This window comes from Cyprinodon tularosa, unplaced genomic scaffold (genome assembly GCF_016077235.1).
Source record: "Cyprinodon tularosa strain WSP-4 unplaced genomic scaffold, ASM1607723v1 ctg756, whole genome shotgun sequence".
Lineage (NCBI taxonomy): Eukaryota > Metazoa > Chordata > Actinopteri > Cyprinodontiformes > Cyprinodontidae > Cyprinodon > Cyprinodon tularosa.
The window spans coordinates 297,002-311,978 of NW_024039514.1; the positions used below are offsets into that span (position 1 = coordinate 297,002).

The following is a 14,977-nucleotide window of genomic DNA, read 5'->3' on the forward strand; positions in this document are numbered from 1 at the left end:
CTTTAAAGCTACAGTGTGTAATTTTCAGCGACATCTAACGTCCAGACTGCAGCAACATGAACATCTCCCCCCCACCGCTTCTCCCCCCCAACAGTACGGCGAGCGTTACGGGACAAAATGTCTTCCACGACGTCCGCATCACCTACCTTCTCAAGTGATGAGGTTTGTTTACCGTATTTTCACGACCATAAGGCGCACCGTACTAAAAGGCGCAGTCTCAGTTATGTGTCCCATTTCTGTATTTAACACAGACATAAGGACTATAGGGCGCATTTTTTATATACAGCTACATGTCCTCTACTACCTTTAAATAGCTCTACTGCGTATTTTAAAAATACAGCGGGCCCAAAACTGAGTATGACTGTGCTTTATTCATGTATTTATTACAAAGTATTAATCAAACCTGCGAGCTGGCCATGAGACAGACACATCGCAGATGACACAGCGCTGTGATTACTCCTAAATTAACTTAAAATCCTGAAACCTGCCGACGGAATATGTTCGCTTTTATTGCCGGTATCCTGGTGCCTGCAGTTTAAATTATTTAGATGAAAAACACCTGCCAGCCGCCGCGGTGAGGCTGCTGTTGAAGGGATTTCTGCTGTCGGTGCACCGCTGGTATGTGGGGGTCTGAGCGCCTCCGACAGAAATAGATAATCTGGATGAACTGACTGCAATTAAGTTTTCAGGTGGCCTTTCTCACTTAAAAACATATTAAAACGACTTTATTCCCCCTGATCACAGCAAATATAGCTGCAAGATTTAGATTATTTAGATGAAAAAACACCTGCCAGCCACCGCGGTGAAGAGGAGGAGACCCGCCCAGAGGCTGCTGTTGAATTAAGTTTTCTGGTAGAAAAATAGAGCGGGGGCAAAACTGAGTATGTTTGTGCTTTATTCATGTATTTATTACAAAGTATTAATCAAACCCATCAAAGTCATCATCCTCTGTTTCTGAATTAAACAGCTGCGCTAAATCAGACATGCCAGTTTCCCATTCTTCGCTGTCAGAGTCACTTTCCGTGCAGCGCGGCTCCTCAGAAATAATGCTGGCTTTTGCGAAAGCTTGAACAACAGAGCCAGCAGACACGTTAGTCCAAGCATTTACAATCCATCCGCAAACGGTGGCGTAACTTGCCCGGCGCTGCCTTCCACTTATCCTGAAACTGTGGTCTCCGTCTGTCATCCATCGCTCCCACGCCGCTCACAGCCTTACTGTGAACGGCCGCTTCACACTGATGTCGAGCGGTTGAAGTTCCTTTGTCAGACCCCCGGGATAACGGCGAGCACAGCGTTCATTTGATTCACCTTTTTTTCACATCGGCTGTGAGATGGGCACGCAGCGATGGTGATGCGTGGAAAAAAGCACCTGGTCTCCTCACATACACCTGCCTTTCATCATCTTCTCATCCATCCAGCCTTTTTCATTTGCGTTAATATCATGTCATCAGAGCGCTGTGTCTGTCTCGCTGTCAGCTCCCAGATCAGCTTCTCTGATTGGTTGATGCGGCGTGTCCAGCAGCAAAACTTCAATTTTTCCATCTCGAGCAGCAGCAGCGCGTTGGCCGTGCGTCAGATGCTTAAACGCTCCCGACGCTGCACCTGCAGCTCAAAACGCGCTGCGGGACCTTTTGCTGCGCCTATACGCGCGTCAACCATTGACTTTGCATGTAAACTCGCTGCTTCTGCTGCACCTGCTGGGTCCGGTTCACACCGATGTCGAGCGGTTGAACAGCGAGCACAGCCTTAATTTGTTTCCCCATGTTTTTCACATCAGCTGTGAGATGGGCACGCATGGAGTTACATATTAACAGCGATGGTGATGAGTGGAAAAAAAAACACCTGGTCTCCTTACATTCAGCCACTCTTTCATCATCTCCTCAATGAGGTGGTCTCAAAAATCGCAGTTACAACACACATAAGGCGCACCGCACCATAGGGCGCACCGCACATTTTGAGGGAAAAAAAAGACGTTTAAGTGCGCCTTATACAGGTGCTGGTCATAAAATTAGAATATCATGAAAAAGTAGATTGATTTCAGTAATTCCATTTAAAAAGTGAAACTTGTATATTATATTCATACATTACATACAAACTCATATATTTCAGATGTTTATTTTGTTTAATTTTGATGATTACAAATGACAACAAATGAAAATCTCAAATTCATCATATCAGAAAATTAGAATATTACTGAAGACCAATAAAAACAAAGGATTTATAGAAATGTTGGCCAACTGAAAAGTATGAACATGAAAAGTATGAGCATGTACAGCACTCAGTATTTAGTTGGGCCTCCTTTGGCCTGTATTACTGCAGCAATGCGGCGTGGCAAGGAGTCGATCAGTCTGTGGCACTGCTCAAGTGTTATGATAGCCCAGGTTGCTCTAATAGTGGCTTTTAGCTCTTCTGAATTGTTGGGTCTGGTGTATTGCATCTTCTTCTTCACAATACCCCATAGATTTTCTATGGGGTTAAGGTCAGGAGAGTTTGCTGGCCAATTAAGAACAGGGATACCATGGTCCTTCAACCAGGTACTGGTAGCTTTGGCACTGTGTGCAGGTGCCAAGTCCTGTTGGAAAATGAAATCTGCATCTCCAAAAAGTTGGTCAGCTGCAGGAAGCATGAAGTGCTCTAAAACTTCCTGGTATGTGGCTGCGTTGACCCTGGACCTCAGAAAACACAATGGACCAACACCAGCAGATGACATGGCACCCCAAACCATCACTGACTGTGGAAACTTTACACTGGACTTCAAGCAACGTGGATGAAGTGCCTCTCTTCTTTTCCTCCAGACTCTGGGACCTTGATTTCCAAAGGAAATGCAAAATTTACTTTCATCAGAGAACATGACTTTGGACCACTCACCAGCAGTCCAGTCCTGTTTCTCTTTAGCCCAGGCAAGACGCTTCTGACGCTGTCTGTGGTTCAAGAGTGGCTTGACACAAGGAATGCGACAGCAGAAACCCATGTCTTTCATACGTCTGTGTGTGGTGGTTCTTGAAGCACTCACTCCAGCTGCAGTCCACTCTTTGTGAATCTCCCCCACATTTTTGAATGGGTTTTGTTTCACAATCCTCTCCAGGGTGTGGTTATCTCTCTTGCTTGTACACTTTTTTCGACCACATCTTTTCCTTCCCTTCGCCTCTCTATTAATGTGCTTGGACACTGAGCTCTGTGAACAGCCAGCCTCTTTAGCGATGACCTTTTGTGTCTTGCCCTCCTTGTGCAAGGTGTCGATGGTCGTCTTTTGGACAACTGTCAAGTCAGCAGTCTTCCCCATGATTGTGTAGCCTATAGAACTAGACTGAAAGACCATTTAAAGGCTTTTGCAGGTGGTTTGAGTTAATTAGCTGATTAGAGTGTGGCACCAGGGGCCATCAATTTTGAACCTTTTCACAATATTCTAATTTTCTGATATGATGAATTTGAGATTTTCATTTGTTGTCATTTGTAATCATCAAAATTAAACAAAATAAACATCTGAAATATATGAGTTTGTATGTAATGTATGAATATAATATACAAGTTTCACTTTTTAAATGGAATTACTGAAATCAATCTACTTTTTCATGATATTCTAATTTTATGACCAGCACCTGTAGTCGTGAAAATACGGTACATAGATAATTTTACAGATAGTATTTCATTAGTCTGTGTAGGGTATAGATTTCATGTAGACTTAAACAACTTGCCGTAGTTACTTTCGAGCGTAATGGGCGATCTCGCAATCGCTAGTTTGTTGGCTCTGCGCTGCCGTAGCGCAAAGATGTCTGCCTCCATGGCTGCGAGACCCGCTCCTATGTAATTATAAATAACGAATTCTAAGGCAACGCAAATATTAAGGTTAAGAGGCTGAGCTCGTAGATGATGATAAATAACATAGTTATGTATAATATATTACATTTCTGACTGTATATCCCTGTAATTATTACACACTGTAGCTTTAATATATGATTGGCTGAATTTAGGTGTTCAGGCTGACGTGTAACTGGCCTGCATAAGATAACAAAAAATATATATATATTTTAAGACAGATTTTTTTTTAAATAGAAATTTTCTAACTTTTAGGACGATATGGTCTGATAAAGAATAAATTTATATACATGTTTACGCCAGAATGATTTGACATTTAAATATGATTTCCCTACAACTCTAATGCTGAACTGGTATTACAGTTAAACTGGGGATCAAAGCTGAATGAGGCATTAAGGCTAAATTTGGTATTAAGGCTTAAATAAGAATCAAAGCTGAACTCAGTATTAACTTATACTCAGCATAAAATACTGAATTCTCAATAGGAAAGAAAATGATTCTGATTTCTTATTTCAACCGTAGCGTATATTAGTTGCGACATATGAATTAAGATGCTATGACTGAAAAAATTGGATTGCCAGATGACCTTTGATACATGATTGTCTGAATTTAGGTGTTCAGGCTGACAGATAACTAACTGGCCTGCATAAGATAAGAGGATTTTTTTTTTTTAAAGAGAGATTTTCTAACTTTTGGGACAATGCATTTATATACATGTTTAAGCCAGAATGATTCGACATTTAAATATGACTTCCCTACGACTTTAATTCATCTGACTTTATTGACTTCCTGGGTGATTTTCACCCAGGTGTCATCCTTTTTTATACTATTTACACTCTTTTTATATTGTCTGTCATATTTTTTTCTTTAATAGCATCTTGCTTTAACTCTTTGTTAAATAAGCTACCGGAACCAGAATTTCCCTGAAGCAATAATCTCAAGGGAAAAATAAAGCTGAGCCTAAAACTAAACGTTGGCAACAATGAGTGAAAGTGGGGTTCATCAGAAACATCCTCATAAAGACCGATACCTGCATATTGATGTTAACTTGCTGTAATTCCTAGGCTGAGAATATGCCCTTGATTACCGGGAAGCAACGAAAAGAACAAAAACGTGTAAGGAAATGACCTGAAGCAGGTGGTTTACAAAACTGGGTGCATGTTAAAAAACTAGTAAACTACTAGACTAGAAAACTCAACATGCTGGTTTATTTCATACCCAGTCAGCCTCCAATACTGGAGAAACAAACTACAGACGAACAGAGCAGCAGAGGGAGGCCAGGAACTCTAGTGCTTTATACACATATAGTATGGTAATCATCATGTATGCCAGCAGCTTCAGTGAAACAAAGCTGTGCCCGGTGGTTTGCAGTTTCCTTTGTGTTTAATCAAAGCTACCTGGGAAAGATTGACAGGTTCAAATTTGAGGAAGAGATGAGAATCCGACCCTGCATACAGCAACTCTCATTCATTAGAAGCAGGAGCAGACACCAAAAACACAGAAACCTCAGCGCAAGAGCTCCCCCTGCTGGACAACAACACTCCCAAACTGACCCATTCAGCACCACTCTGACCTTTAATGAAGAACCTGCAGATGGGCCGTGGTCTGATCTTCCTGTCTGATGGATCTTTGACCTCTCCTTCCTCCAGATCATCGTCCTGCAGAGACAGAAAGAATAATAACAAAAATCCCCATCAGCATCCAGCAAATGTTCAGTTTCTGCCCAAATATTTTAATTTAGTCATGGATTTTTGTAACATGGATAAATGGGGTCATAAAAAATAATTTTTTTATGAACTGTTTTTTCTCTACTTCCAAACTCAGCATCTCTTCATCCATTCCTGTAATAAGAAATTTCATTTGACTGGATTTGATTAAACTTTTGAGCCTCTCGGTATAAAACAAATATTTTGATCGAGATGAGAAATCTGCTTCCTGGTTTATTGAAGTACCAATAGTTTGCATCCAAATTATGTATGTAAACGGCTGTAGTTTTGGGGAAAATATAAGAATTATTCTCTAATTTGTAGTTACAGATCAGTCGTTACTATATTTTAATTAGACAAACCGGATCTTCTCGCCGTTCTTTTTCCTGTTTGGTGCGATTGCTGTTACGAATCTTGACCTGGCCGGACCGGAGCTAAAAGTAGCTCGGCTCTGTATTTTGAAGGTGACAGAGAGAGAAGATGCACGTGGTAGAAAGGAGGAGTAGCTGTGCATTTGGAGCAGTTCTCATTTTTGAACTTGACAGGCAAGTATTCCAAACGACATACGTCAGCGGAGCAGAGCACTGATGGAGGATTTGGAATCTGGGGGTACGGAGCTGTGCAGCAGTCTGCAATGCCTTGTGTTCTAGATCAATCCTGTTGAGATCCACCATTTTGGCTCGGTCCATCATCGCTGTAGCTGGTTAAAGGAATGAAGCAGACTTGAGCAGTAGCTCTACAGCGTTGGGCTACAGGAACTTCAGCTTCAAAAGGTGATGCGCTCGTTTAGTTGAGGGGAACCAAAGAAAAGTGGACCTTAAGACTTTCACTTGGTTCCCACACTGAGCAGCCGGAAGCTATGAACAGTAGCATTTAGAAGAAGCAGAATTCAAGTGAGATTCAGCAATAAGAGAGTGCTGATCTACATCTGGATTACTAACATCTACAGTCAGAGGTAGAAGAGGAGCAGCAGCTTCTCTGGGCTCCAGGTGCTGCTTTCATTGCCCTAAACAAGCATAAAAACTCTTCTCCAGCAGGTTTCTCTGGTTTTAAGGCTGATTTATACTCAGAAACCAGGTCGTCTGCGTGTGTCGCAATGAACGCAGATATACCCCCGCCCCTTCCACAGACACTCTGCTGTAGCTCTCCAAAATCGGAGGAGACTACAGACAGGAGGCCTCTGGTTGGTCAAATCTACATCCGCTCTACCCTATGCGTGTTTCCTGTTTGGTACCTTACCGGCTTGTTTTGTTTGTATGACCGCCATTGTAGAAAATGACTCGTGAAGATGGACCAGCTAGAAGAGCGAGGTGCGAGAGAACGCTGGGACCCTTTTTCCACCTGGATCCCCGCCCTTTTTCGCCCTCATCTCCCTCGGTTGTCGCACAAACTTGCCCCCACTTCCTCACCACCTTGGCCGTATCTAGACCCACAGCTAGTTCCTGATTGTCCCTCTTGCGTTGTGGCGTGGAATAACATAGCGCAGACCACACTTCAATACTGGGCATAAATCAAAAATATCTGCGACAAGCTCACTGTGACACTGCTGCGGGAGGATAACTAGCCCTTTAACGCTTCAAAGCAGTGCCTCATCAGCGTCTGAGTTGCTGTTGCTGCTCAAGCAGCAGCTGCTGGAGTTGGAAAATTGAAGTTGGAGAGCACTACAGCACTACAGAGCGCTATGATCACTCCTCTGAAACAGTTTATTTACGCCAAAATCAACTTGAAATGTCAAAACCTCCCAGCAAAATATGTTTGATTTTATCATTCTGGTGCCTTAAGATTGGATTATGTGCATGAAAACCGCTTTCCAGCCGCCTGGAGCTCGAGGAGGCCACAGGCTGCTGTTGAACGGGATTTCCGCTTGTAAAGCGGCTCCGACAGCGAAATAATGCTTGAAGGCAGGATGGTAATCTGGATGACCTGAATGCACAGATTTTCAGGTGGACTTTCTCACTTCCAAACATATTAAAACTACTTTTTACCCGCTGATCAAAGCAAATATATCAATGCTGCTCTCTGCCATTGAACAGCAGAAGCATTGGACACTCTTCAGGAGGGTCAAAGATGCCCTTGAGGCGCGTCAGACCTTAATGTGAACAAGAATAAAAAAATGACACAGCAGAATGTTTTTTTTGCTGCTTCCAATGCTTGTTGTCTGAACGTAGCAATGGAGCCAGCGGTGCCATACAAGGCTTATAAAAGACTCAAATTTTTGCAGCGCTAGGCAGATTTGTTTTTTTGGCTCTTTGAACAGTTTGGGTCGCTGACCCCTGCTTTAGATGCGCCTCTGCTCTGTCCAGCAGCAGGATAAAAGTCCCGCCAAGCAGCCAAACTTACTTCTATCTCTCCTTCATCGATCTCGCCATCGTCTTCATCCTTCTTCCTCTCTCTGAGCCTCTCCGACCCTTTGGAGCCCTCCAGACGCTTTGAATCGCCTCCTGGAGAAGGAGGGAGGATCGGTTTCTTCTCCTTCTTCTTCTTTTCTTGGTTCTCCTCCTCTTCCTCCTCTCCTCCTTCCACTTTGCTGTCTTCCTCCTCCTCCTCTTCATCATGAGCAGGTTCTTCAGGCACCTCCTCATCATAATCCAGTTCATGTTCATCCAGCTCACGGGAAACTGAGGCAGAGTCATCCTTCATCTCCCTCACCACTGCCCTCCTCATGTCCTCCTCCTCCTCTTCCTTGTTCCTATCCTCCTCTACCTCACTTGCATCCCGCTCTACAGAGGTGTCCTTCCTGTAGCCCCCATAGCCTTCGTCCCCACCTTCGCCATCTTCCTCGGACTCAAAGTTCTCCTTGTCCTGCTCTGGCTCCAGGTCCGGGGACTGCGGCGTGTCCAGGACCTCGTCCTCTTCCTCAGCCGCCCTCCGTCCCTGTGGATCATCTTCATCCCCCTCCATCAGCACAATGGTCTCGTCCTCCTGTCCCCTGTCTGCTTCTACAGGCTCCTCATCCTCTGGATCAGAGACAAAGTCGGGGACCACTTCGTCCTCCAAGTCTAATCTTCCTCCTTGCTCGTCATCGTCCTCCTCTTCTTCCTCCCCGGTCAGGCCTCCATTCTCCTCCTCTAGGAGCATTTCGCTGTCGGAGATGACTCCGCCTGCCTCGTCCTCAGGAGACGGCGGCAGCTCGCTGTCAGAGACGCCGTCCTGGGGGGACTGGATGGGGCTCTCAGGTGATTCCATGGACGACGATTCTGGTGGAGGAAGAAGACACAGTAGTCACCTGACCGACCAGAACAAACCACTGCGGACAGGTACATGTAGGGCAACACGGCAGAACATTATGACCACGACCGCCAAGGTCAGCCAGAAGAACCTGCGCACACTGAAGCCCGGGAGGTCCACTCCTTTAGATGAGCTAAACCTGCTGAAGGTGTGAAAACCCTCCCCTCCCTCCCCCAGAAGGTGGCCTGGCCTGAGTAATCATCCTCCTTCCACCTCATGGATGCTCTGGTCCATCTGCTGCCTGGAAACATGATGGCTGCCATGTCTGACAATGACCACCCACCCAGACCCCACACAGCCAAAGCTGCCAACCCTGACTGGAACCGTGTTCCCCATCAGCTCCTGTTTCAAAGGGACCAGGCACAGCTGACCCTAACCCTGAAGACCAGGAAGGTCTGAGTCCTTTGGAGCCATCAGGGCTTATTTATTGTCTCCAAAGGTCTCTGAGGAAGGGAATCAGCTGAAGTAGGGTGGGTCAGCCCAAGACTCAAAAGGTGCCAACAGATAAACAGAGATGTCAGCTAAAGCTGTGAAGCTTCAGATGGTTCCCGGCATCCAAGTCCGTCCCAAAGCTGCTCCTGACCACCTCTTGCTCTGCATCAGAGGCACGGAGCGGCAGACCTGAACCTCAGAGATGAGCCCAGCAGTATGAAGACCACCGGGACCATGTGCGCCTACCAGTCATTAAGGGCATAAAGCAGCACAGAGAAGTTCTTCTAGATATCTTCCTTGCACAGTGGATAATTTCCTACTAATGCACAACATTTCAAACAGTGTAAGAAAAACAGCAACTAGTTACCCTAATGCTACCCTGATGTGAAAATGTAAGGTAATGTTCTGCAAGTTCTTCTGACAGCTGGAAACCAGAATGACTTCAATGAAATCAGACAGTCCAGATGTTCCTCCTGAGCAGGGATCCAAACCTGTATACACCTACCAAAGCCCTGAGAAGACCACACTAGGAAACTTTAGGAATTAGTGGAGCCTAAATGTTCAATCTGATCCCATCATGCATGATTTTTGTTTTTTTCGCTGCAAAGTGCAAGAAACAAGCATTGGCTTCAGGCTGTTAGCCGTGGGCTGCAGGTTCCAGCTCACAGCTCAACCTTCAGCCTCCAATCAAACAGGCTGTATGTCTGTGAAAGCTACACATGATGTCGTGCAGCGAAAACAGTCAGTAACACTTACAATGGCTGCTGGTCAAGCTAGCTTAGGCCCAGAACCTGGAGTCGCACAGACAGACTGCTAACCGAACCCAAACAGCCCGGACCGAACCGCAAACGTCCTCCAGGGTAAGGAACATGTAACCGGTCGAGCTTAACGACTTAGAAACGAACTTTCTGTAGACTTCGTCGCGGAAAACTCGTCATCTTCATGTTAACGTTGTAGCATCACTGGAGCTAGGCTAACGGCTAACTAACAGTTTGTTTTTTTTTCAGTCACCTTTCTGACCCGGACTTCTTTACTGACGGATCTGCAGCGATAACGACAGCCCCTCCCACTGGTACCGGAGTACCGCTCTACGGTCACTTTATTCCCGCTCTAACTTCAGCCGCTGTGGCAGAGGGCAGAAACGTTCAGAAATGAGCGAGCAGCAGCAGCGGCCATTAGCACCGCGTCATCCACAGACGACGGAGCGGAGCGGGAAAAGAGGAGGAGTCAGACCGAGCAGGAGAGCTGGTCTGAGATCAGTTTAACTGGAACAGATCGCAGCACGACATCCGGAGCTCAAGACACTAAATCTTCTTCTTCTTCTCTTCTATTATGGCGGATCACAAGCAACTTTAAGGTGCATACCGCCACCTACTGTACATGAGTGTGTAGCAGCGTTACTTCACATCTATTAGATTCTATTTTTTAATTTTGTATTCTTAAGATACAAAAACAATGCTTTCCTTAGTTTATGAATATCTGTTATGTTTCCTTCATTTCCTAATATTCCTTTAAGATTCCATTCATGCCCTATACTTCTAACTATTCTCTTTAATTTTTCCCTTTCGTGTTCATATAACTTACAGTTCATCAGTATGTGTTCTACATTTTCTTTTTCACCACATTTCTCACATTTCTCACTATTTTTCCTCCCTATTAAGTAAAGCATGTCATTTAAGTAGGTATGACCTATTCTTAATCTACTAACTATTATTTCTTCTCTTCTGTTTCTTTCATTAATGTTTCGAATTCGAACTGACTTTTGCACTTCATATAATCTTCTTCCTTTCCTATCTTCGTTCCATATTTTTTGCCATTCCTCCATTTCTTTACTTTTAATAAGTGATTTCCCTTCCCCTTTTCCAAAAGGAATTGAAATCGTTATTTCCCCCTCTAAAGCCCTTTTAGCTAATTTATCTGCCTTTTCATTGCCTTTTACTCCTTCATGTGCCGGCACCCAACAAAACCAAACATCAATGCCACCCCTATATAGTCTAAATAAAATATGATGAATTTCTAATACCAAATCTTTTCTATTATTTCCTTCTCCCTTAATACTTTCCACTACTGCTTTAGAGTCTGTGCACACCACCACCCTGATTGGTCGAATCTCCTCCACCCATTGCAAGCCTAATATAACTGCCACCATTTCTGCTGTAAATACCGACAATTGATCTGATATTCTTTTGTGAATACATTTTTTAAACTCTGGGATATATATTCCTATACCCACATAACCTTTTAGATTTTTAGAACCATCTGTATAAATTTTAAGGTAATTATTATATGTAGTTCTTAAATAAATATCAGTTTTTATCCCTATTTCATTTATATTCCAATCATTTTTCATTGTATTGATTTGCAAATCTACATTAACCTCAGGTATTAGCCATGGAGGAATAACGCTAATTGGGTTAAATTGAGCTATTTCCTTGTCTTCTAGTCTATACTTTTTAATCCATTTCCTAACCATCCATCCGAATCCATTACTTTGGAACTTCACATATTCCCAACAATTTTGCAGAATAGTTGAATTCACATGATTATCTATATTACTTTTAATTTTCATCCAATATGCTAAAGCTAATTTAATTCTCCTCATTTCAAGTGGAGTTTCCCCACTTTCAATTAATAGAGCATTAATAGGTGTTGTTTTTATTGCTCCTGTACATATTCGTAAAGCCCTACACTGTAATCTTTCTATTTTTTGTAATGATGTTTTAGCTGCTGCTCCATATATAATGCTGCCATAATCTATTATTGCTCTCATTAGAGCCCTGTATATGCTTAATAATGACTGTCTATCTGCCCCCCAATTGTTTCCAGCCACAGCCTTTAATATATTAATAACTTTTTTACATTTGGTTTCTAAGTTATCTATATGTGTTTTCCATGAGTAAGAACTGTCCAACCATAAACCTAGATATTTATATTCTGTTACTCTTTCTAAAGTCTGTCCATATAATGTTATTGTTTCTATATTAATATTTCTCTTCTTTGTGACAACCATATAGCAAGATTTGGTTGCTGATAATTTGAAACCCCATTCATAAGACCATTTTTCAACTTTACTAATTGCTTTTTTAATATTTTCTACAATATTTTTCCCTTTCATATAGTGCAGATTTTATACATTTATCAGTTTCATAGAAAATATCATTGATCATAATATTAAATAAAATTGGACTAATTACACTACCTTGTGGTATTCCATTTTCAACATTATATTCATTTGAATAGTCATTCCCAATTTTTACTCTTATTTTTCTATTTAGTAGAAAATTTGCTATCCAATTATACATTCTCCCACCTATTCCCATCTGTTTCATTTTTATAAGTAATCCTTCTTTCCATAGTGAGTCATATGCTTTTTCTATGTCAAAAAATACTATAATCATTATTTCCTTCATTTTTAAAGCTTTCTCTATGTCATTACTGACTCTAGTTAGAGCATCGATTGTTGATCTTCCAGTTCTGAATCCACATTGATATCCATTTATTAGATTATTCTTCTCAAGATAGTATCCTAATCTATTAACCATTATTTTCTCCATCCATTTACTTAAATGGGAAGTAAGAGCAATTGGTCTGTAATTATTTGGATAGGAAGGATCTTTACCTGGCTTATTAAATGGTAAAATTATTGCCCTTTTCCAACTATTTGGTATTGTTCCTTCTTTCCATATTTTATTAAATAATTCTAATATTAATTTCAGTGTTACTTCCGGAATCTGTCGAAACATAGCGTAACATAACTGGTCTTCCCCTGGAGCTGAATACCCTGTCCCTTTCAATACTGTTTTTATTTCTTTCATGGTTATATTCATATCCAATGTTGACATATATTTTTGACATTTTTCTAGTGAGTTTTTATGATTTCCAAGTTTTTGAATCATCTGCCTTCTGTGGGTATTTGTCAAGTGATCACCACTATGAACTGCCGCAAATGTCTCTCCTAATAACTCTGCCTTATCTTTATTTAAAACCAATACCTCCTGTCCTCTGACTAAGGATGGAATATTGACATTGTTCTTTTTCCCCGTCATTTTTCTAAACATTGACCACACATTCTGTAAATTAACTTCTGAACCTAATGATGAACAATAGTCTCTCCACGTTTTCTTTTTTGCATCCTTTATAGTTTTCCGAGCTTTTGCTCTTTTCCTTTTATAATCAATAAGGTTTTCGATTGTTAGATTTTTCTGTTGTATTTTAAAAGCTTTATTACGATCTTTAATAGTTTTACTGCATTCATTATTCCACCAAGGAACTACTTTCTTCTGACCTTTCACTTTTATTTTTGGTATGCTGTAATTTGCAGCATTTAGAATATTTTCTACTATTTGATTTGTACACTCTTCAATATTACCTTTTAATGTTACTATATGTCTTGTTTCTTCACATTTTGTTTTAAATTTAAACCAATCAGCTTTATTAAAGCACCATCTTATTAATGTAAACTCTTCTTGTCTATTTATATTATCATTAATTATTGTACTCACTGGAAAGTGATCACTCCCTAGTGTAGATTCCCCATTTACATCCCATTCACATGCACTAACAAGACAGTCAGATACTAATGTAATATCTAGACATGAGATTGAATTTTTATGTATATTTATTCTTGTACCTTTTCCATTATTAAGACAAACTAATGACCTTTCATCCATTAATTCTTCCACTATTTCACCATTATGATCCGTTTTCTTGCTACCCCATAGACTGTTGTGAGCATTAAAATCTCCACACCAAACTTCTCTTCTATGTATTTTCCCTATTTCCTTAAATATTTCATTATCTAGATTTTTACACGGATTATAATAATTAATGATTTTAATATTTCCTTGTTTCCTTAAATTAAATATTTCTATATTTACACATTCTATTTTTTTATTTAATGAGTTTTTCTTGTAAGCAATTCCTTCCTTAATTAAAGTGGCACATCCTCCGCCACTACCATTACTTCTATCCTGTCTTTCTATATTATATCCAGGAATTTTAAAATCGAAGTTTGAGTTTAACCATGTTTCTTGTATACATATTACATCTGGTATTACTTCTAATTCATAAATATACTTTTTAAATTCTTGTCCATTAGCTATTATACTTCTGGCATTCCATTGTAGAATATGAATGACCATCAATAAAGCTTGTATCCTAATCCTGACCATTTTCTGTTATTTCAGTGGCACTCAAAATGGTATGTATTTGATCTGCTTGAATTTCTTTCATATCTAGGAATCTCCCTGCTGCTGTTACTATTTCTTTTATTTTATCACTTTTCTTCTTCATTTGGACTGTAACATTAATAACATGACATATAAATGCTACAAAGTTTTCTTTTTTCACCATCATTGTATTTTCCTCTATTTTACATTTATGTAAACATGTATTATTTGTATTTGTTGTTGGCATTAGTATTTGTCTCTGACCATTCATTCCTTGATTTGTGTTCTGAGAAGTGTAACTTTGATCTGCTTCTCCCAGCCTCATTCCTCTTTTACTATCTTTCTTTATTCTTTTTAATGCTTCTGCGTAAGAAACTCTTTCTGTTATCTTTATTTTCTGGGCTTCTCTAGCTTCCCTTTGAACTATACATCCACCATAGGCTGCACTATGCTCACCACCACAGTTACAGCATTTGATTTTGGCGTCTTTGTCACACTTTCCAAATTCATGTGGTCCTCCACATCTTGCACATCTAATTTTTCCCTTACAATCTTTTGCAATGTGTCCCATTCTTTGGCAGGTAAAACATCTGAGCGGTTTCGGGATGTACTCTCTAACTTTATAGT

The 14,977-nt window shown here is 41.1% G+C and overlaps 1 protein-coding gene across 5 annotated transcripts in view; it reads right to left on the minus strand.

Annotated features, from left to right (window-relative positions):
• zc3h18 (zinc finger CCCH-type containing 18) overlaps positions 1 to 10,396 on the minus strand; it is a 65,037-nt gene extending 54,641 nt beyond the window's left edge. For 4 of the 5 annotated variants that reach the window (XM_038270221.1, XM_038270219.1, XM_038270220.1 and 1 more), the window contains exons 1-3: positions 10,194 to 10,396; positions 7,863 to 8,719; positions 5,390 to 5,474 (exon numbers count right to left, since the gene is read on the minus strand). In XM_038270221.1, the coding sequence (XP_038126149.1) occupies positions 5,390 to 5,474; positions 7,863 to 8,708 (931 nt within the window). In that variant the 5' untranslated portion in view covers positions 8,709 to 8,719; positions 10,194 to 10,396. Of the gene's footprint in view, positions 1 to 5,389; positions 5,475 to 7,862; positions 8,720 to 9,938; positions 10,166 to 10,193 lie in introns of those variants that run through there. The other variant, XM_038270218.1, reaches the window with a different exon arrangement.
• Positions 10,397 to 14,977: the final 4,581 nt, after the last annotated feature.